Consider the following 20,477-nt stretch of genomic DNA (forward strand, 5'->3'; position numbering starts at 1 on the left):
GGGAAGATGACGACCGGCGGTGCCTCGTCCCTCGATCTCTCGTATCATATATTATCCATCAACATCATACTAATGCAGCGGCTAAATCTGTGTCTAATTGCCATGTTCATAAAAAATATTTTTATTACATTATTTTTGTAAAAAATTGTTGTTGAGAATATTAGACAATAAAAAATGTTTTTTGTTATAGTTGTAAATGTAATATATAGTTCATAATCAGTCCTAAGCATTCCAGTATGAAAAAAAACGAATCCGAAAAGACAATACCTTAATAAATATAAATCAGCGCATAATTAAACCTAAGCACATATTAAAATTCATTTTATTCAGTTCATTATTTAAAGTTTCTAAGTGGCTCTAAGCATTTAAACAACTGTTTTGTGCGTCTCGTTTAAACGGACTACACTATCGTATACACCCGGTGATGCGTTTGTTTGTATCACGTCAAATTTGGAATGCAAATGGACCACGTGGGCGATTTCCAAGTTCTCGAGTGCGGAAGTCACGACCGTCACAGCGCGTCAATATCTCGAGATTGACTAGGTGTCAGCATGGTCAGAGTTACAGGAATAGCTGACCAGCTGATCGCTTGACCCTGACTCAGTTTTTTACTCTCACACACGGGAGAAAAATCACTCCGTTGACAACGACATGGGAGTTAAAATCCAAATAAACATCGAGACTTTCGACCCGTTCTCTATATGCATACATGTGCACGAACCGTTGCCAAAACAATGAAACGCCAATACGACGCGGAATTAAAGCAAACTTAATGGTAACGTTGCAAAATTCACAGACACAATGAATTAGCAGTCTTTTGGTCTCATTTTGGACACAAATGGATGGGCCACAGTCGTGCTTTTAGTGTCGCATAAACATCGACTCCGAATTAGAATGATCGTAAAATATCTAATTGAAGATTATTACACGAATCGTTGCTACAATGGATCTGGAGTTAATTGTGCTAGAGAAACTTTATTAATGAAATTCTAATAAATATTAATTTATTCATCTTTTATAGCATCAGTGTTAAAAATTTATTCAAAGTTACAAGTTAATTTCAAGCCTTTTAAACATAACTACTGATAAACGAAAATCTATGTATGTATATTATTTGGCTATATGAAATAAAACCTCTGTAGACATTATAGAATCCGTCAGACATTATCAGACGTTGGAAATTATTCTGGTTACAATTATCTTATTAACTACTGTCCTAAATAAGGAGATAGCGCTCCTTCCAAACTATTGCCGTAAGTTCTTAGCTAAGATATTTTACATCCTTATCCTATTATTCCTTATATACTGCTTTCGATGATAAGATATCAGGGTTGATGATGCATTTTTAAAAAAATTATTTATCGACATCACTTTCAAAATTTTCTTTTTGTCTACACAACTGATACAAAGCAAGCGTATATCGCTATACCTCTAATATAGATTATATTAATATAATATTTTCATATCATTTTTAACGTCACATATGAAGCACACATCTGATGGTGTCAACACGTGAACGAGGAGGGTGTAGATCCCTCTTTGGCGATAGTGAGTTTTGGGCAATGAGGGTTGTTGAATGTTGTCGAACAACGGTACACTCCCCACTGACAAATGTTTGCGTTGCACCGCTACACCCTTTATTGTCGACGAGGGTTTTGTTAGGGTTGTCTAAATCTAAATCAAATATATATTGTAAATACCAATATTCAATAATTCAAAAGTAGTATTTCACCGTAACAATAACATGTCAAAATATACTTAGAAAATATCGCTTATTTATTGATATACAATAATTTTAAAATAAAACAATTATCAAGTGATTGTACAGAAACAATATAATGTTTTATATTTATATATATTTTAATGTATTTGCTTAAGGGTTGAATGTACAACCCTGATTAGTCCGGCACGATTGTTTCCTATGGCTGCATCTGAAGCGATCGTGCCTTTGTCACCCCATTTGCCACTTGTTGCTATTGTAGCTTGTTGAATGCCCATTCTAAAGATGTTTATAGATTGATACATGCTTGAATAACCTTGAATATATTCTTAATTGGTTTTAATTAAGAAAAAAGTTACAATGATTTTTAAAACTATTTTCATTCCAATAATAATTTAAAGTTAAATATTTTTGTGGTAACAATGTAAGTATAATAGTTTATTAGCAGGTTTTCAATATAATAAAACTATTACCCAATATTCTCATTTATATATATAATAAGATTCAGTATGTTAAGTTCGCTATGTATGTTAAGTAGCTTCAATATACTGTAAGACAAATATTACCTTTTGCAAACAGTGTTTAAGATTGAAAGGTTTTATTCGGAAATATATACATTAAAAGAAAACTTCAAACAAAAAATACCATTTTTAAATATTATAATTAGGTTTGAGTTTACGTATTCTGTTGCCTCAATAAACGATATATTAATTTTAAGTAGGTCATGAAAAGCAACGATGTATGTGCAAAATTTGGTCCAGACGGAGTGAGAGTGAAATACGTGCTATGTGTAAATCTTACAATTAATTCTAAAAAAAGTTACATGAAAATTTAACTTTATTGTCAGTGAAAGCAATGCTGCAAATGTATAAAAATAAATCTTAAATTTTGTTCGCGGACCGTCCAGAAAATAAACGTAGATATACTGATGAAAAATTTATTTTCATGTGAAAAAAACAGGAGATAAAAAAGAACCAAATTAATATAGAATATCTAACTATTACTTTATTTTAATAAATTTAAGTAAGCTACCCAGTTTTAATTCTTATGGTAAAATTTATATTTTATATATACGCGTTTTTAAATAAGGTATATGATATTAGCACCGCTTATCAATTAAGATTAGTCATGAAATTCCTTAGACATTTTCAGTATAGTATTTGAATTTTTTTTATATTTAAGTTACATTTTCCAGGGAAGGAAAAGGTAAGATCATAAATAAATTAAACTGCCGTATTCTTTGCAAGTTCAATTATTTGGATCCAGTTTTTGATTTTTTATATATTCTTTCTTGGTATTTTTTTCAGTTGCTTTAAATACCGAAGAGAGAATAATGATAGTTTTCTTGAAATCAAATGCTGAAATTGGAGATGATTTTAATTGAGAATAATTTAAAAGCTTCTTCCTGCATCTTTGTCATCTTAAGTTGGTTACATAAATTATTAATACAAATATTATTTTTAATTACTTGGAATAGTAATGTAGCAGATTTAGTCCAAACTGATACTTTACTAGTGATTCGGAAGTATTGGCTTATTTCAAATCCAGGGAAGCAAGAAAAGTATGAAAAGCAAGAAGCAAGCAAAAAAATTAAGTCACGGGAATTTCCAGGAATCGATACTTTAGTTTGCTCATACATAAAAATGATATTGATAAGCATTTGCGTGAAAACCATATATGTTGATTTATTGAAAAAATATTTGCAGGAATAAGAACTACAAAATACGCAGTTTCAATTATGTATAAAAACACGTTTTAGAAAGAACAAGGCATTTTGGGGCAAATCAGATTTTCGTAGTGAATATTTCTGCTGTTGAGAATAGCTGCTCGCTTTCCCTTGAGGTTGGCTTAATTGCGAGCAAAGATTTAGATAAAATATTTACATTTTAAGATCGCAAAATATATTATATTAAAAAAATTAAATATATATTATTTTCATCGGAGAAATATTTTGGTGGATTATATTTGATTATTAAGTATTTTTCGATTTTAACGTCATATTATTATTCAGTATTCTCTCCATTAGCCATTTTGTTATCCAACTCTAAACGTTTTAAAATAGTAAAAAAAGTTCTAATAAAATTCATTATTCATTGATAATATAATTGGGGTTTTGTAAAAAATGCATTAAAGCAATTAGATGTTTATTTTTCTTGTTTGAATTTTTGCTTTTAACGTTACGAACATTTTTAGTGATAAAGTAGTGTTAACTTAGAAACCTATTTAGTTGAAAATCAGAAAGTTTTGAGTTTTTGTAAGACCTGGGACACGACACATTGTTCAATCATAAAAAAAACAAGTTTTCCAGTTCCAGCCCAAATCATTTAGATTGTTCTAAAGATCTTAGTAAGAAGTAGAGTAAAGACACTGATCTCTCCCCTTTTTCCAATATCACTTCAGCTTAGCACATTCATCAGAACTTATTTAAAGAACTTCCACTTGAACTATCTATATCATCTATCTCACTCGACCACTCGAGTGTTGAGCCAGGATACTTTATATTAAGCTGTTAAATTTGTAGCATTCACATAAATTATTTATTGTCTGTTAGATTAGCATTACGTTAATGTTTTTCTGTATTATACTAGTTAATAAATGAACATTTATAGGTTTATTTTCATTGATCAAAATCATATGTAAAAAAAATATATACCAATCCGTCCCGTATTTTCTACCCTCATTACCACATTGATCCATATGTTAACTTTACCACTTAAACAATGACATGGCTTGTTCTCTAGCGTTCCGCAACAATTGGCATCGTTCTTCGATTTCGGCCCACAAACTCCGCATACCGTCCCTGGTTGATTGCGATTGCGGCGGGGCCAGAGGCGGACTCGGGCGCATTGTTAGCGATCCTGCGTGCATTCATTCGTGATATTTTATTTAGATGGCGTTGGCAAGCCGTCAGCAGCCATTGTGCCAAACCAATTTACGACAGTTTGGTTTAGCCGTTTAATTGTTGCCGCAAATAGATGCCAGATTTTCCGGCCAGGCGTACAGCGTGATAATGTCACGATATTATATTTGTTATGAATTATGACGTACATGTCACTATAATATAATATAATGCACCTAATGATCCACGCAACTCGGTACTTATAACATGGCAAGCGATCAAGAATATAATAGGTGTGACTATTATTATTTTTATGCTATATATATATATGGGTACATATGTGTTTGAGAACAAATAGAGCATGGGGTTTTCCTGGATTCGATTTTCCCATATTTTCCCGACGCCTTCCGTCACGAGAACCGATTCATCAGTCGCAGTCAGTATTCCAATTTGCCCCCTGCCACTAACCAGCTCGTTTGTCGTACAATAAAAGACGTCGTGTAAATAAGCAATTAGCTAAAGAGAACAAATGTCGATTTTCACACGGTGTGTACGGGGCGCGGGGAAGCAAAAGAAAATTAAGTAATTTTATAGAAAATATTTTTTTATTAAATTATACTATTAGAAGCTGTTAAACCTTATTATATATTATTTTTTTTTGGAATCAATTAGATATCAATCTGGCTCAAAACACCTGTTTAATATCAAACATAAATAAATTGTGTAAAATTTGTATGTATATAGAAAGCTTATGGATTTTGAAACTAATAAAAATATTTGAATCTCATAAAATTGATTTAAAAATTAAGTTTATAGTTATAAGTTTACAGTATATATGAATATATATTATAATTTTATAATAAAAATGTAAAAAAACATAACTTATAATGTGTGAAATATGTAAATCTATTTCATGCGTGTAGTCACTCCAATTATTTACCCATCACTTTATGAGGTGAAGGGTAAATATTTCCCCAAAAGCACGTTTGTCCATCCAACAATCAATTTTCACTGTTGCTTTTTCCTAAGTTTACACAATATCCCCATTGTGTCGATAGTTTGTGGTTAAAATAGTACGCAGACTCGGCGGTTTACCGTCAGACGTAAATATTTAACAAACTTTTTGTATCCATTGTTGGCTCTTGTATAGATAAAAAAGAGCATAAAAAAGTTTATTACAAACTAAATTGGCCCGATGGACGTTAAATTGAGACACGTGTAATAATTTGCATGAAATAATAGACGCATCCGTAATAAAACACATTTTTATAACTTAATAGTTATTTATATAGTATTCATAATATATGGTGTTTTATTATATTTTCATACCTAAATTTTATTGAAAATAATTTTATTTTATGTCTTAATAAAATGTGATGTGTTTTTGGATTCAAATCGCTGGTTGTAAAGAATCATTTTTTTTACAAAATGTCATAAATCAATTAGTCTGTAATCTGACCACCGTGAAATATTATAAATCACTTCTCTTCGCATTGTCTGTTTGAAAAGACAATATATACAAGCGTGCTAGATAGCCGTTGACATTTGAGAATTTGTAAGCAATTAAAAAGCTACTAATGTCCGCCTCTTAATTGATAGACACGAGAAGAAAAATAGCATATTGTCTCGCCGACGACACGTCGCTATTGTGTTACGGGAAGACACATTGTCATCAGTTCTAGATAGTCATTTAAAAATTGGCAACCAAACAAAAGGATTTTTCCGAATAACGGAGAACAAGCGGAACAACGGAGTGAAAAAAATAAAGAAAACAATATTTTTTCCTAGCTCATTATTCAAAGATTAGCGCCGAAAAACATCAGTCAAAAAAGATAATTGGATCTAAATTATTATGCGCTCTGTCAGTTAATAGTATTTGAAACATTAGATTACAGCATAAATCTTATTTACTACATTCTTTAACATAACTATTTCCTTTGTTATATTCCGAACTTATAATAAGATCTATTTGGATTGAGTAATAAACATATAACAAGTTGATTAGACATCGTTTGATTTTTTCATTACCTATCTCGTTTGATAATATTATATATTTTTATAGTGTTATAAAATAAATTTGACCAATCAATATTAATCGCTTACTTATTTTTATTGACCTTTGTAATCGTAATTAGAATGTTTTGGTTTGTTCTATTACATGCTGACATTCCTGTTCTTGATTCATTTTTTTAGAAGCTGTCTAAGATAATACATTAGGGATTTTTATGTGTCTATTCTATGTTTATATAAATTACTATATTTGTTCAATTTTTATTCAATGTGTAAATATTATTGCAATACAAATGTTTATGAAAAAAGGCGATAAAGATTAGTATGAAAATATTAAATTTATATTTAACTAAATAGTATCTCTATTTTTTAAGGATTAAAAAGCTAAACTTGTTATCGATTTATTACAACGGTAACTATTACCTTAGTATCAACACAAAATCACATGTGGATATAAAAATCAAAATAAAACTAATCTAACCTAATTTATTTAATTTTCAGAAACTGTTTTTTGGACTTTTTATGAGACTATTGAAATTATTATTTCTTGTTAATTTTTAATAAATGCCTGTAAAAACAGGTGATAAAAAAGAGTAATGTAAAATGTAAAATAATGTGATTGTGTGATAATTTTTTTTTAAATATTGTATAACAACATTGTCATATTGAATTTAACGAATTTTTAATAGCCTGTTTTACAATATAGCAATATTTGAAATGTTACTATTATAATTATATATTAGAAATGTATTATATTTTTTGTGGATAAGGAAAATAACTGCACTTTCCATGATATCTCAACAGCTTAAAATGGCATATTATATACAATCAGTCTTAATTATGTTATCTATTGTGTCTATGTATCCCCGTTTCAGAAATGCGGATTAGTGATTTGCGTGGCGGCCAGAATAATGGCATACGACAACGCACCCAGAAATATATAATAAAGGCGTCTCGACGCCAGCGTCTTAACTGGTAAACATAAATAGGACAATAACAGCGAAATCTTAACCAGTTTCGTTTTATTGCATCGTAAAGCGGGCGTCCATCCACCTCATCGCGAGATACAAGCATTCTTATTATATTGTTACCATTGCCTTGCGGCTAACACAATGGAGATCTCAGAAGACTTGATATAATAATAACAATAAATTATTTTGATCAAATTTGCGACAATGGCCGTAATGAATAATGCATTCGTTAGCGCGAATATTCGCTTTTCCGAGCGCAGAAATAGCCATGGGAATGAGTTATGGCCGAGCCATAAGTTGCAGAGTGCGCTACCGATGTTTTGGCACTAGAAATTAATAATATGCGAATGTGTCATTTAGGTATGGGAGGTTATTAAATATTCGCAAGTCATTATCTTCTTTTAAATATCGTGTTTCGATCGTGATGCGAAAATGCAACCGCTTAGAAATGGATATTTGGCTTAATTTAATTCATAAGTTGATATGGGTGAGTTAAGCTTAATTTATTTAGTTGTTAATAATTCTTCGGAAAATTGTGATGTAAAATATCATATTACTAATTAAATTATACGCGAATATATTTTATTTAACGTACTATATGCATAATTTATTTTTATAGTTGAATTTTTTTATTAAAAAATAAAATTATAAAATCATTCTAAAAACATAAATTTGTGTAATAAATTATATACATCTGTATATAGCACCACGATAGATCAGTGATATAAGTCGGTGATTATATCACTATGAACTGGATTCGAATCCCATATGGAGCCAGTGTTTTTCATTTTCTGTGTTTCTAGGTTTTTCTAAATTTTATTATTTCGACATATGATTAGGGATTGCAATATCGGTAGTACCGATTCCGATTATACAGGTATTAGAGAAAAAATTGACGATAAATCAATTTTTACTGAAAGTATTTTTTGTAAAATCCGTGTATCTTATTTGCTAAAAACGATATTTATATGAAACGATGATGCCTATTTTGGTTGAAAGTAAATGTTACTTTTAACACGTATAGGAATAAATAAGTATATTAGAGATAAATCTTTCGAACATAAATATTATTACGATATTTTAAAATTAATAATAAATGTACAATAATAAAAATATAATAATATAAATTAATTACATTTCAATTGCAAAAATATGTCGCATTTTGAACATAAAGATTTAAAATTTTCTGCGCACTCTATTCGTGTAAGGTTTTTCAGATAATCGTAATTGACAAAAAATAATGAGGCCCTGGTATAAAAACTTAGAAGGCATCCAGAAGCAATCGATCAAAGATTATATTTTGTCAAAGACGATGCTGTCCTAGATTTATTATTCTAAAAAAAGAAAGACTTGGCGCCCGAATTTTCGAAAATGTTTTAATAATGAAAATACTTCAGTGTTTAATTAAAATAATTTGTAACTAAAATATTAAATATGTCGAAACAATAGTTGCTGGGGTTTTACTAATCAATAAAGATGCTAAATCATGCGAGCGGTACTCGAATTATTTTTTCATATATATCGTATAATTAAGAAACACAAATTCAAGCAGCCTTTCCTAACCAGAAGTTGCCTCTGTTGACTTGAGACAACCTGGACCACGCAGAGCGACCGCTCCAACGATCTATTTACAGATCTAATTTTTTTTCGGGTTTTCGAACCCAAAAGATTGTGACTTCGCAGTCAGAAAAACGAAGTTGGAAACTAATAAGAATTTTATTCGTTAAAATTACATGTTGCGAGTTCGTTATTTTTCGAGCGGTGGTGGAGAAATTGGCGGAGGGATGATGTTAGTGAAAGATTCTTAGTTCTGATTGGTGAGGCAGCGACAGTATAGCAGAGAATGATCCCTCTCTGTGCAGAGAGAAATGGTTATTAGGCGGAATTCTTTTACTGTTTACAGGCAATACAAGTTTGTTTTTCAAATGCAATTTAAAAATGCTTGAAAAATATTTTTCTATGTGTGTAGCTACCCCGTAATACAATTGATACATTAATTTTATTTAAAATACATAATAAAATGTTTATTATACACATGTATGTATATATGCGTTATACACAGGTTTGAGTATTTTTTATATATTAATTTAGTAGTATTAAAGGAATCGATTAAGTGAAATAGTAACTTATATTTAGCGCTGCCATGCAATTGCGAATTCGCCATAATTGTTTTGTGTCTTTTGGATTTATATTAATAAATGGCTTACAAAACGAAAGAACATTCATTCACAAATCTGTGCGCGCACATATGCATATAACTTTCGACGATTTTGTTCAATGGAATGCACAGAAGCGCACGACTAAAATTAATTACTACAATTATAGCATACTTTATTGTACATTTTTTGTTCGTAATAATAGCAATTAAGAAGCTAAAACTATCGCTCAATGCGCGTCACATGATGGGAGATGTGTGACGAGTTTTTTTCAATCCATGTCCAGTTTAGCACATCTGAAACATAACGGCGGACGAGAGGGTATGGCAAAAAGATAAAAAATGACAGGAAACTGATACAAAAGGACGGTAAAGTCGAGATGAAACAGGCGCATGCACATGCACGTTGTCGGTAGATGGCTCTGGCAATCGGCCACCGGAAATGCAAAGTGCAGGCAACGTATACAATATTTTTTATTGTGCTACTCTCCTCTCCATACATCGCGAGATTAATGCGGACGGAAATTAATACTGTGTGTGATGCAATCCCAGAAAGCTTTTCAAAGTGTGTTTACGTTTTTATGATTTGTACATATGTGAGTTATACATACATGAGCGTCTTTGAAATAACGTGAAATTGGCAATACAATTTAAAAAATTAAGTATCCATCTATTATATATGTTTTGTTAATTTTCTATATTTAGCACTTAATTAACCCTAATGAATATCTAATGGTGTTATATTTATTATTATGTATTAATTTTTAAAATAGTATAATCATATAGTATTTAAAAAAAATGTTGAATGATTTGTGGCGGACTTGAAACTCGCGTTAATTACTCTGACCAAAAGTGATTATTCATCAATAAGGATAAATTAGACAATAGTGGAATCACAAAAGACCACATAAATTGTATATGATCTATTAGATAATATTAAATGCAATCATATTTATAAAATATTTCTAATTATAAACTGTTAAAAAAAATTAATGTATACATGATACGCTTCACAATTTTTAAAAATACATGGAGAGATTATTTTTGCTTAATCCTTCTAGGAATATACACTGATCTTTAAAATAACTAAATAGAAAGTAGATTATAAAATTTGTATACATTTTCAATTTATGTATGTATAACTTAAATATTTCATTAATATTTTTTTTCTTATTTTAACTATGTTGTTAAACGCATATAAAATCTATCAGTATTTAAATAAACCTCGTAAAGCGTCGCATTATAGCAATATCGATTAAAAAAACCTTTCAAAGAACATCCACAAAGGGATTATGGGGAGATTGGATGAAATTGAAATTTTAATCGACATCTTTGTTACGAAACGTCGGAGGGTTCTTTTAACAGGCGGACGTTGACGCGCATAGTTATTTTAAATAGACGTTTAAGCTCGGACCCCGTGCGATAGCATCGCTGAATAAGACCTAGAACTAATCTGACTAAGTAGTGCACATGGTATTTTATTTAAAGAATTTACTATATAGATTTTACGGCGCCCTAAAACCAAATATCACAGATTTTTATTACGATACGTAATTAGTCTAGAGAATTATCATTGCTTTGGGTAGAAAAAAGAAATTGGATTTCTCAATGGGAAATTTGATTGGTTCGTTTCCACAAAGAGCAAACCTGTCATTAGGCGACGACAGGAACGGGAAACTCTGTAATTCGTTCAAAAGGAATATTGTCTGGGAAATTAATAATAGCTAGCAATTGACGTCTCCAATTGAGTAACTGATCACGACAGAACAATTTCAGTTTGATTACAAAGCACGGTAATTAATTAACACTCTCTATGTACCACATATTATATGAAAGTTTCGTCTGTCTGGTTCGGATCGAAATTCACATGGTTGTCCATAAATCAGTAGATATAATTTTGAACTTGGTTAACGAGATTCGTTACTAATTAAAGAAATTGTGTATTTTTAAAGTATAGATTTATGTCATAGCGAGATCAAACGCATTGATAAGATGAACATTATTCAGGAAGTATGGCGCTATCGCGTGCGCAATAATTTACAGCTATAACGTTCCTTGTCATCCTGACAACATACAGACACTCGAAACAGTTCTACTTAAAAAGGTGGTGTCACAATACTTTGATAATTTAAATTTAAGTAATTAATTTGACTATTTGTGAAGATGAACATTGATATTCTACAAATTGCAGCACTAAAATCTTAAACAAACAACTAAAAGAAAAGATATCTTACATCAAAAATGATATGATGTCTTAACAAAACTTACAATTAAAAATATTTAAATACCGGCAAATACTAATAGCACAAGTTTATGACTCTTAAGTACATCTTCTCGGCTGTTCATTTAAAAGCCGTTATAAAATTCAAGGGAAATATTTATTTTTGTGTATATTTAACATACTTTTAAGAATTGATATATTGTGAATAATAAACAGCAATTGATAATGGCCGCTACAAATGTAATCACTTAAGGGGGGCTAATGCATTGTGTATTTATTTGATTATGCTATAACCATCACGATATAAGTCGCTGACTATTGATCTAAAAACATGAATTCGAGTTCCATATGGACCTTAGTGATTTTCGATTTTAATCGTGCCCGGGGGATCATAATTAGTTATTATTATAAAATTATAATTCCGATCCATTGTTACAGATTAAGTATACATAGATTTTTCTAATCTAATGAATGAATATCTAATAAAGAGGTACTTTAGCTAATAGAGAATATCTTACGTGTAATAAAAACCACAAAAAAATATTCTAGTAATTTGAAAAGTGACCCAAAAATCATAATCACATTTTTATATTTTTTATATTTTTAATAATTTATTTATATAAAGGTATTGAAATATGAGCTTCAATTTAAAAACATCAAGCTCGAACCACAGAGCTTTCGCTTGTCGAACTCACCTATGTATTTATATATAGGTGAGTTTTAATTGCCACATATTTTTATACCGACCAAAGCGAGATTGACCTCGTTTCATTTTTTTTATTAGCACACCTATACACATCATTTCACATTGTGAGTCTTGATGCAATTAGCGTTTTATTTAGGCTTTCGTTTAATTAGATCGATCCGCCACCGGACACCAGGGTTGCCCTTCCCCTTAAAATTATTTACGAGTATTTATATTAGGAGACGGAGAGCTCGTAAAGGCCGGCGCCCGTAAATTACTCTCCCAGAGCGTGTCTCTTGTTATCTAAGATGAGTTTTGATCGAATACATCTTCCGAATCTATTTGCGTTTTTACGATTTGTCGCCCCGAGAGCACCTGCCGCGTATAAAAACCGCTATACCGGCCATGTGGACATCCGTCTCTCTATTTCTCTCGGACCAATGCAGATGACGTCAATTATATAGGTGTAGGAACAAGATCCACGGATGGCTTCTTCCGAATGCCTGGCTATGATATGATGTGTCACGTAGCATTCTCGGGCGGTCGTAATTGGCGCTGGACTAGATGGCAGAGGAGCGTTGACGTTCGGATTAATGACTATGGGGTTTCAGATTCCGAAATGGCGCTATTTATCGGCTGTATGTTACAACATAAATGATACGTCTAGATAAAGGTCGAGTGTGGTTTGGAAATCAATTTAACTATTTTAAGATAGTTTAAAAAAAAAATTGATTTTTTATTTAAAATGTTTCAGGTATCATGTTTAGATGATGTTTTTTTTTATAATGAATATACATATTTTATAAAACTACACATTTAGCTCATGATTAACAAGTTTTAATGTAAATAATGTATTTAAGACTATTTGATCGATTGCAGTATTTTTGTTATATTATTTAAAACAGTATTTAAATATTTTTTTTGTATAAGTTTTAAGTTTTATAAAAATAAAATATATACATTTTCATTATTAATTTATCTTACAATTTTATAATAAAGCAATTAAACTCTTAATAAATATTATTTGTTGTTAAGTTTTATTTAACTGTAAAAAGGTGATGGCGTATCCTTACAGATCAAATTGTAAATGATTTGAATTCTCCGGTTTCTCTCGGCAATTAGTTATAAATATTAATATCACTGTACATAAATCTTAAGATTTATATTTTATATAAATATTGTATGATTAAGAATAAAAATAACATTCAGATTACAAGTTTTCTGAATTGTTCAACTTTTTAAAGGCTTAAACGACTAGGTCATAACTGTAATCATTTATAAAAAATAAATATATGTTATTGATTTACAAACTTTGATTTCAGTCTGATGTCTTACTACTTAAGATTGTGTTCTGTAGCGCCTGTCATATTGCAACGGAAGATTTACAAAAAATAAGCAAACAAGATATACTACTAATATGTATGTAAATACTACAGAAATACATACAGACATATTTGAATAATTGCATTTTATTTTACTTTATTGTATAATTTATACAATGTTAATATTAGAAATCTAGATAATTCCACAAAATAATTATGGTAATGTATTATATATTTTGAAGTACAAAGCTCGTCAAAGAATTTCAAAATATCGGTATAATAAACAAATATCATTTCATCCCTTCATCACGGTCATCGGCCACAAGGGACGGTCGAATTTAGAACACAGTGGTGATTCGGAGCATTGAAACGTGACTTTTGAATTCGTGCACAGTTCGAGTGCGGGCCCTTTATTAAAAGGGCGAACACTGGACCCGGTTCGGGTGGTTTGGTGGGTGGTTGTGTGGGTGGTATCGGTAGTGTTTTTTGAATATTTTTTCCCGTTCGTCATTATTATATTTGTAACCCCCCCGGGGCGCCTACTATTTGATTACCACTCGCACGGGGCCGGCTGGAGTTTTCATAATGGCGGTCCACTTCACGTCCTTTTTTCCCAGACCATTATTATTATGGCCGTTCGCGTTTTTGTGCACATTTACAGCAAAAAATCAAGTGTTTTTCGGAAGTGGGCGCGCAGCGAGATGGACCACTCGTGGACCCCCAGAAAGAAATAATGAAAATAAAAAATAAATTAATTTGGTAATGGATACACTGTCGATTTCATTGCAAGGGGTTCATGAACAATTCTTGTGTATTTCAGATTATTGTAATATCTAAATATGTAGACGTAATATGCTCGTATATGGTTAGAATATTTATTAATATATGATGGCATCATGAAACATATTTTTTATTTTTAATATATATTAATACATATGATAAATTGATATACTCTTATTCCAGTTTTGCATGAAAATGGTTTAACTTTTACCACCGTGCTTTAAAATAGGAAGTAATTAAGATAATTTGCTAACTTCTAAGAAAAGCTCCACTCATGTTCGCTGAATTGTTAGAAAGAATATGAACTAATGATGCTTTTGCATGTGAAAAGAACTGGATATTTTATTTAATTATATTTAATAAGCCACAAAGTAATTGTCCTAACTGTAAAGCTGAAAATTAAATTTATACTTTAGTTAATCGATATGTGTATTAAACATAAGCATTTGTAAATAAAATATTTTTAATAACTTAAAGCCGAATTAATTTTCGTCTTTTGCTTTAAAAAAAATCAGCTGTCTAGTTATCACTGATATATACATATATGTATGCATATTTAAATAAAATAAAAATCTTTTGATATAAAATAGGGTTAATGGATTAAAATATTATTATTTATAATATAATTTACTATTGCTCTTATTGTTATATTTGTAATTGCCTGTTGTTAACTAGAAAATGGTTAAAAAAACAGCCACTTATATGTATATTCTTACGTTTTTAATTTTATAATAAAATTTATGTAAAAAATAAATCGTTATTGTAATAAAAAATAGAGGTTTTGGAATTAATATATTATATATGTAAATAATACATCTTCTCTCTAACTTATAATATCTGTACGATTCTTTAATGTTCAATATTATTTGTAATTTTTTTAATGAAATGAAAAATATAATTACTTAACTCTCTAACTTTGAAAAATACATGTTTTAATACATAAAAAATGTTGAACAACTGATCATACGTTATATGTTTTTATTTGCTTTAATTATCTATAACTAATATCTCTGTGATAATTAGAATTGCTTAATTATTATTTAAGGATTTAAGGGGTAAAAATAATAATAATAATTATTTTATAGATATTTATAGTATTATTTGCTAAGTCATACAATCTTATACTACATAACATAACGTCGTTATTAAAGTGATAAATTAATGTGTAATATTTTTTTAACGTATATTTTTCATATTTTTTACGAATGCTTATAGTATAAATAGGGCGATTTGATAAATAAATTAAATAAGAAAACGATCAGAGAAATTATGGCGATAGTGCACGCGATGGATGGCAATAAACTCAAACGAGCCGTTACTAAATTATTGCTAAGTGAGATAAATCGCGTTCAATGCATATAATTTCTAGTTCATCCATATAAGAGATTGAAAAAATATAATTAAATAAATATAATTTTATAAGAATTTTAATTTTCAAATTTAACTATTTATATATTGGTAAGATTGACGTTTAACAACCCCTTGGTTAGGGGTGAGTTAGGCATTCGTCTTGTCTATCAGGCCCTACAAAGCCTAATGCCCTTTGCCATTAATCATTTGGTCTATACAAACGGGCCGACTTTCCCATTTACTGTGACAACTTTCAATATGATTGTGTCTAAGCACATAAGTATATTTTTGTGATTTTTAAACTTGAATCTATTTACGCTAGAATACACATCCATAACATTAAAACGACACGGTTAGTTGAATTGATATTTTTTTGGTCACACACATAGCGCTGGAAAAAATAATTTAAATGATATATTAGATCATTAGGAAGCTGTATAATTTTTAAGGCAAATATATAAATTTAGACAGTCGTATCAATCTGTTAATTTAGACAAAAATCGAATTCTGCCGTATATTAAGTCAACCAATTTTTATAAAGCGGCTCGAATGATTTACGATCGCGGCCCATAAAACACGAAATTATTTATTTTGGTGAAATAAGACGAGATTGTCACCAATATTAAAATGTATAAAAATATTTACACGGTGGTCGGATGAGAGTGAGATGAAAAAAAACCTGAAGGAGATCGCAGATTAAAGAGAAACTCCAGAATTCGTTATTTTTGGCTCATCTTCAATAAAAATATGGATAATTTGTGTTTGCCACTCTTATGCGATGCGGGTAAGATATCTTAATTTTGTAATAAAAATATATCATTTGAAATGATGAGTTAAATGTTATGTGGGCTTATTTTTAAATTTTATTTTTGGGAAACACTGGCGGGTCTTCGTCGAAGTGGCAAAGGTTAAAAATGACCCGCGTTTTTCTGAAAGGGTGACAAGATAAGGGACGTCACCGACGATGCAAGATAGCACCCTGTCACCGGAGGGTTTACGAATAAAATGGATGAGCTTTAAATTGTTACTGGAAGCGGTTCCGAGAGAAGAATAATGACCTTAATTATAGATAAATGGTACACGTCATACGCGGAACGATCACTGAACTGTCCGGCTATCTTAAAGCATAATGAGATTAAGATCAGATGATAATCAATTCATGGAAATATTGTACGGGCGTTACACTGGAAGCTATTTACTATATAATATAAATACATGAGTTACTGGTAGGTCCAAAAGTATCCGGTTTAAATATAGTATGTAGTTTTATTTCTACGCATTTGATATATATGAATCACTTTTTTTGCTTAAAATATGTCTAAACAACCGGCTTCAAATTACTGTAAGACTCTTATTATGAATGGTTATTAATCGAAGTAGTGACAAGGAGACTACACACAAAGTATAAGTGTATACTCTTGTATCTACCGGTATATTATCGCAGACAAGATCGTTAAATTCAGTGGGGTTTTGTGGGTTGAAAAAATCATTATTTCACTGTTAACTTCATCCCTTCGAGACCTTTGACACCGTTTTAATTGGAGTTGCTTTTGTTCATCGAATAAAGATTTCCTCTCGAGACGACCTGGGGGAGAAATCTACAAAGGCTACAATCATAATACGAGGGATATTCAATGCGTCAAATTTACATCTGCAAATCTATTGATTTTGACGATAATTAAATTCTCAGTAAAAAAATATTAATTAAAAAAATAATTACATGACAAAAAAAATGTATACTAAATTTCAATACTCTGGGGGCGGATAAAGCTCCATTGAAAAATAATTTCCCATTGCCGCCGTGGGGGGTGAAATTTCAATGCCTCAAACACAATACGGTGTCACGTGTCAAAGTCATTTCGGTCATAAAAAATAAAGAATTGCGGTTGTAAAGCAGAAAAAATTCACCCCCTAATTAGAAATATATAATCCGATATTGTATTTTTTTGTTGAGAAAACGATATCGCGTGGGGTGCTTTGATTGAGATTTTTTAATGTGTAAGATATGAATTGTAAAAAAATTACCTTGTTAAATTCATTCGCCTGTTAATGTTGCTATAAATTTTTGAAGACATCGTACGCAGTACCGATTTTCAATATACCTGTAAAGAAAAAATAAATTAATATCACACATTTGTATATTATGACGTTAATAAAATGAATTACGTCTCCGTTGCTGGATTATATCTACGTTTTGAAGACGTCGGACATTAATTACGACACAAAAAATTGCTAGAATATTTTATTGGGCGAAATATTCGGAATAACTTCCGAGTGTATCCAAATATCCGAGTTGCTTCCTTTTGACTAGCGAAATGATTTGTTAAGAGCTTGTCTATTTTTTAATGTGTTTTTCAAATGCAAAAAAATATCGAAAATACTTTTCAGACGTCAGAAATAAAACTTATTGCGAAAGTTAAACTTATATAAAAATGAATAAAATGTAATCGTTTATTCACAGAAATAACCATCGCGCTTTTCTGCCACCGGTATAAATAATTAGCGTAAATTATGATATGCTTTAATTGCTTTCGTAAATATTTTAGTATCAATTTAATAAATTAAAGTTTTTAAATAGATTGCATTATTATTTTTGAAGAGTAAACTAATTTTTAAATAATATATTTCTAGATAAAAAGAGTATGTTACATACTATTTTTATCTAGAAATATCACTTTAGTTAAAAGGTCATCGTAACTTCGCAGTTTTCTTAATATATTTTATGTTACAAATAAATTCATTGTTTGAAATTTAATATGGTAAGAATGATATTTAATCTTTCATGGAAACAGATGATATTTACATATTTATAGATAAATTTAACGTGAGTTTTAAAATCATTTTTTACAATGAAATCATAATTTATTATAATACTAATTTACGCGTAAAAAGCTTAGTGGGTTACTTAAAAGTAGTCCTAATGTTTAAATTAATTTTAAACGGAATGAATTATATATTGATAGTTAAAAGTATGGCTATGTAAAATTAAGTATGAATAGTCATAGTGGTTTATCTATTAAATTCAGAAATTCAGAGATTGATCGGAATAATTTATATAATTTATTGAATATGACGAAGGGTTTATAACTTATGAAAATTAATATTTATACTAAAAATGGAAAATAAATTATAAGACACCATATTCATGGCCTCAAGTGTATATTATCTAACTTCATTGCTAATATTAGCATCACTACTTTCATTAGCAATTATTAGCTTTTAATTCAACCACCCATAAGGTATTACACCTAAAAGAACATAGATAAGAGTTTATAGGAATTATTTTTAAGGAAAAATCGAAAAATATTTAATTTATTTTACTTTTAAATAGCGAAAAGTACAACGTGTTTCTCGAGATGAAAAGACTCCTCCTTATTACCGGAGGATTTGTAGTGCGCTCTTGTTTCCGCAACCCTCCGAGGGTCTAGTTGTGAAAATAACGAAAAGAAAAGAAGCCATGTTGTTTTGTTTTATTCGCTCCGACAACAACAGGTTCTTGAAGAGGCTTTGCGTCGAGAGGGGGCCGCCCATCGCGGTGCCTCCGCCCCCATTAAGGGGCATGGCTCTACCATTATTATTCCCCGAAGGGTGAAAGCGGAAAATGAGAAAAGTTCATTTTGTGAAATTAATGAGCGAAAATTTTCCGCGAGACGCGCCATTCTACTTTCGCATTCTTCGAGTTATTGTGCCATGACGTGCGCGCGAGAGAATCCTGCGAAAGCTATACATATTATAGTTCTGTTTTTGCGTGTTCCCAATGTTTGATGGTGACTCATTGTGCTTTTGTATTATCTTTTTGGCATATGAAAAATTTTCTTTGTCTTTAAAAAATGACCACTCTTCCTTGATGAAAAATAACGTCAAAGAGATATTTTTAACACAATTGTATACCAAAAATAAAATTAAAAAAAAATATAAGATTAATAAATAAATATTTTAACAAAAGTATAACTCACAGACCACATTATTATATAATAGTAAAAGCGGTCTTATTATTAATGCATATATTATAAATTTAGAAACTGTAATCGAAACGCAGGTTAGATTATTTGTTTGTAAAAATATTATGAATCTACACTTTAGGGGACAATTATTTAATAATGCTCATAATTTTCTGACAAGTATTATTTCTAATATAAATCCTCGAATAATACTTTGAGGAAAGCTCAATTGTTTTACTTGATAATTTGCAGGAAAAACATGAAAAGTTTAGAACACTTCATGCTAAAATCGACAATAAACAGAGCTGTAAAGAAACATAACTAGACCAAATAAAAAAGATTACAACATATTATTCGTATTCCAATCAATAAATAAAAAAAAAACTGCAGTATAAAAATTTTCAACCAGAATAACTGCCTTAAAATTAATAAAAAATATTTTATTAAATAATGATGAACATAACTTCGACAAACCGACATAGC

General features: G+C 30.1%; 1 protein-coding gene across 6 annotated transcripts in view; it reads right to left on the minus strand.

Moving 5' to 3' along the window:
- Sox102F (transcription factor Sox102F) overlaps positions 1–20,477 on the minus strand; it is a 297,246-nt gene that overhangs the window by 162,444 nt on the left and 114,325 nt on the right. For 5 of the 6 annotated variants that reach the window (XM_088182700.1, XM_088182701.1, XM_088182699.1 and 2 more), the window contains exon 4: positions 18,079–18,155. The exons of the other annotated variant lie outside the window; for it this stretch is intronic. In XM_088182700.1, the coding sequence (XP_088038826.1) occupies positions 18,079–18,128 (50 nt within the window). In that variant the 5' untranslated portion in view covers positions 18,129–18,155. The remainder of the gene's footprint in view (positions 1–18,078; positions 18,156–20,477) is intronic. 6 annotated transcript variants of the gene reach the window in all.

This window comes from Plectrocnemia conspersa, unplaced genomic scaffold (genome assembly GCF_051122295.1).
Source record: "Plectrocnemia conspersa isolate PC_06_02 unplaced genomic scaffold, ASM5112229v1 ptg000003l, whole genome shotgun sequence".
Classification (NCBI taxonomy): Eukaryota; Metazoa; Arthropoda; class Insecta; order Trichoptera; family Polycentropodidae; genus Plectrocnemia; species Plectrocnemia conspersa.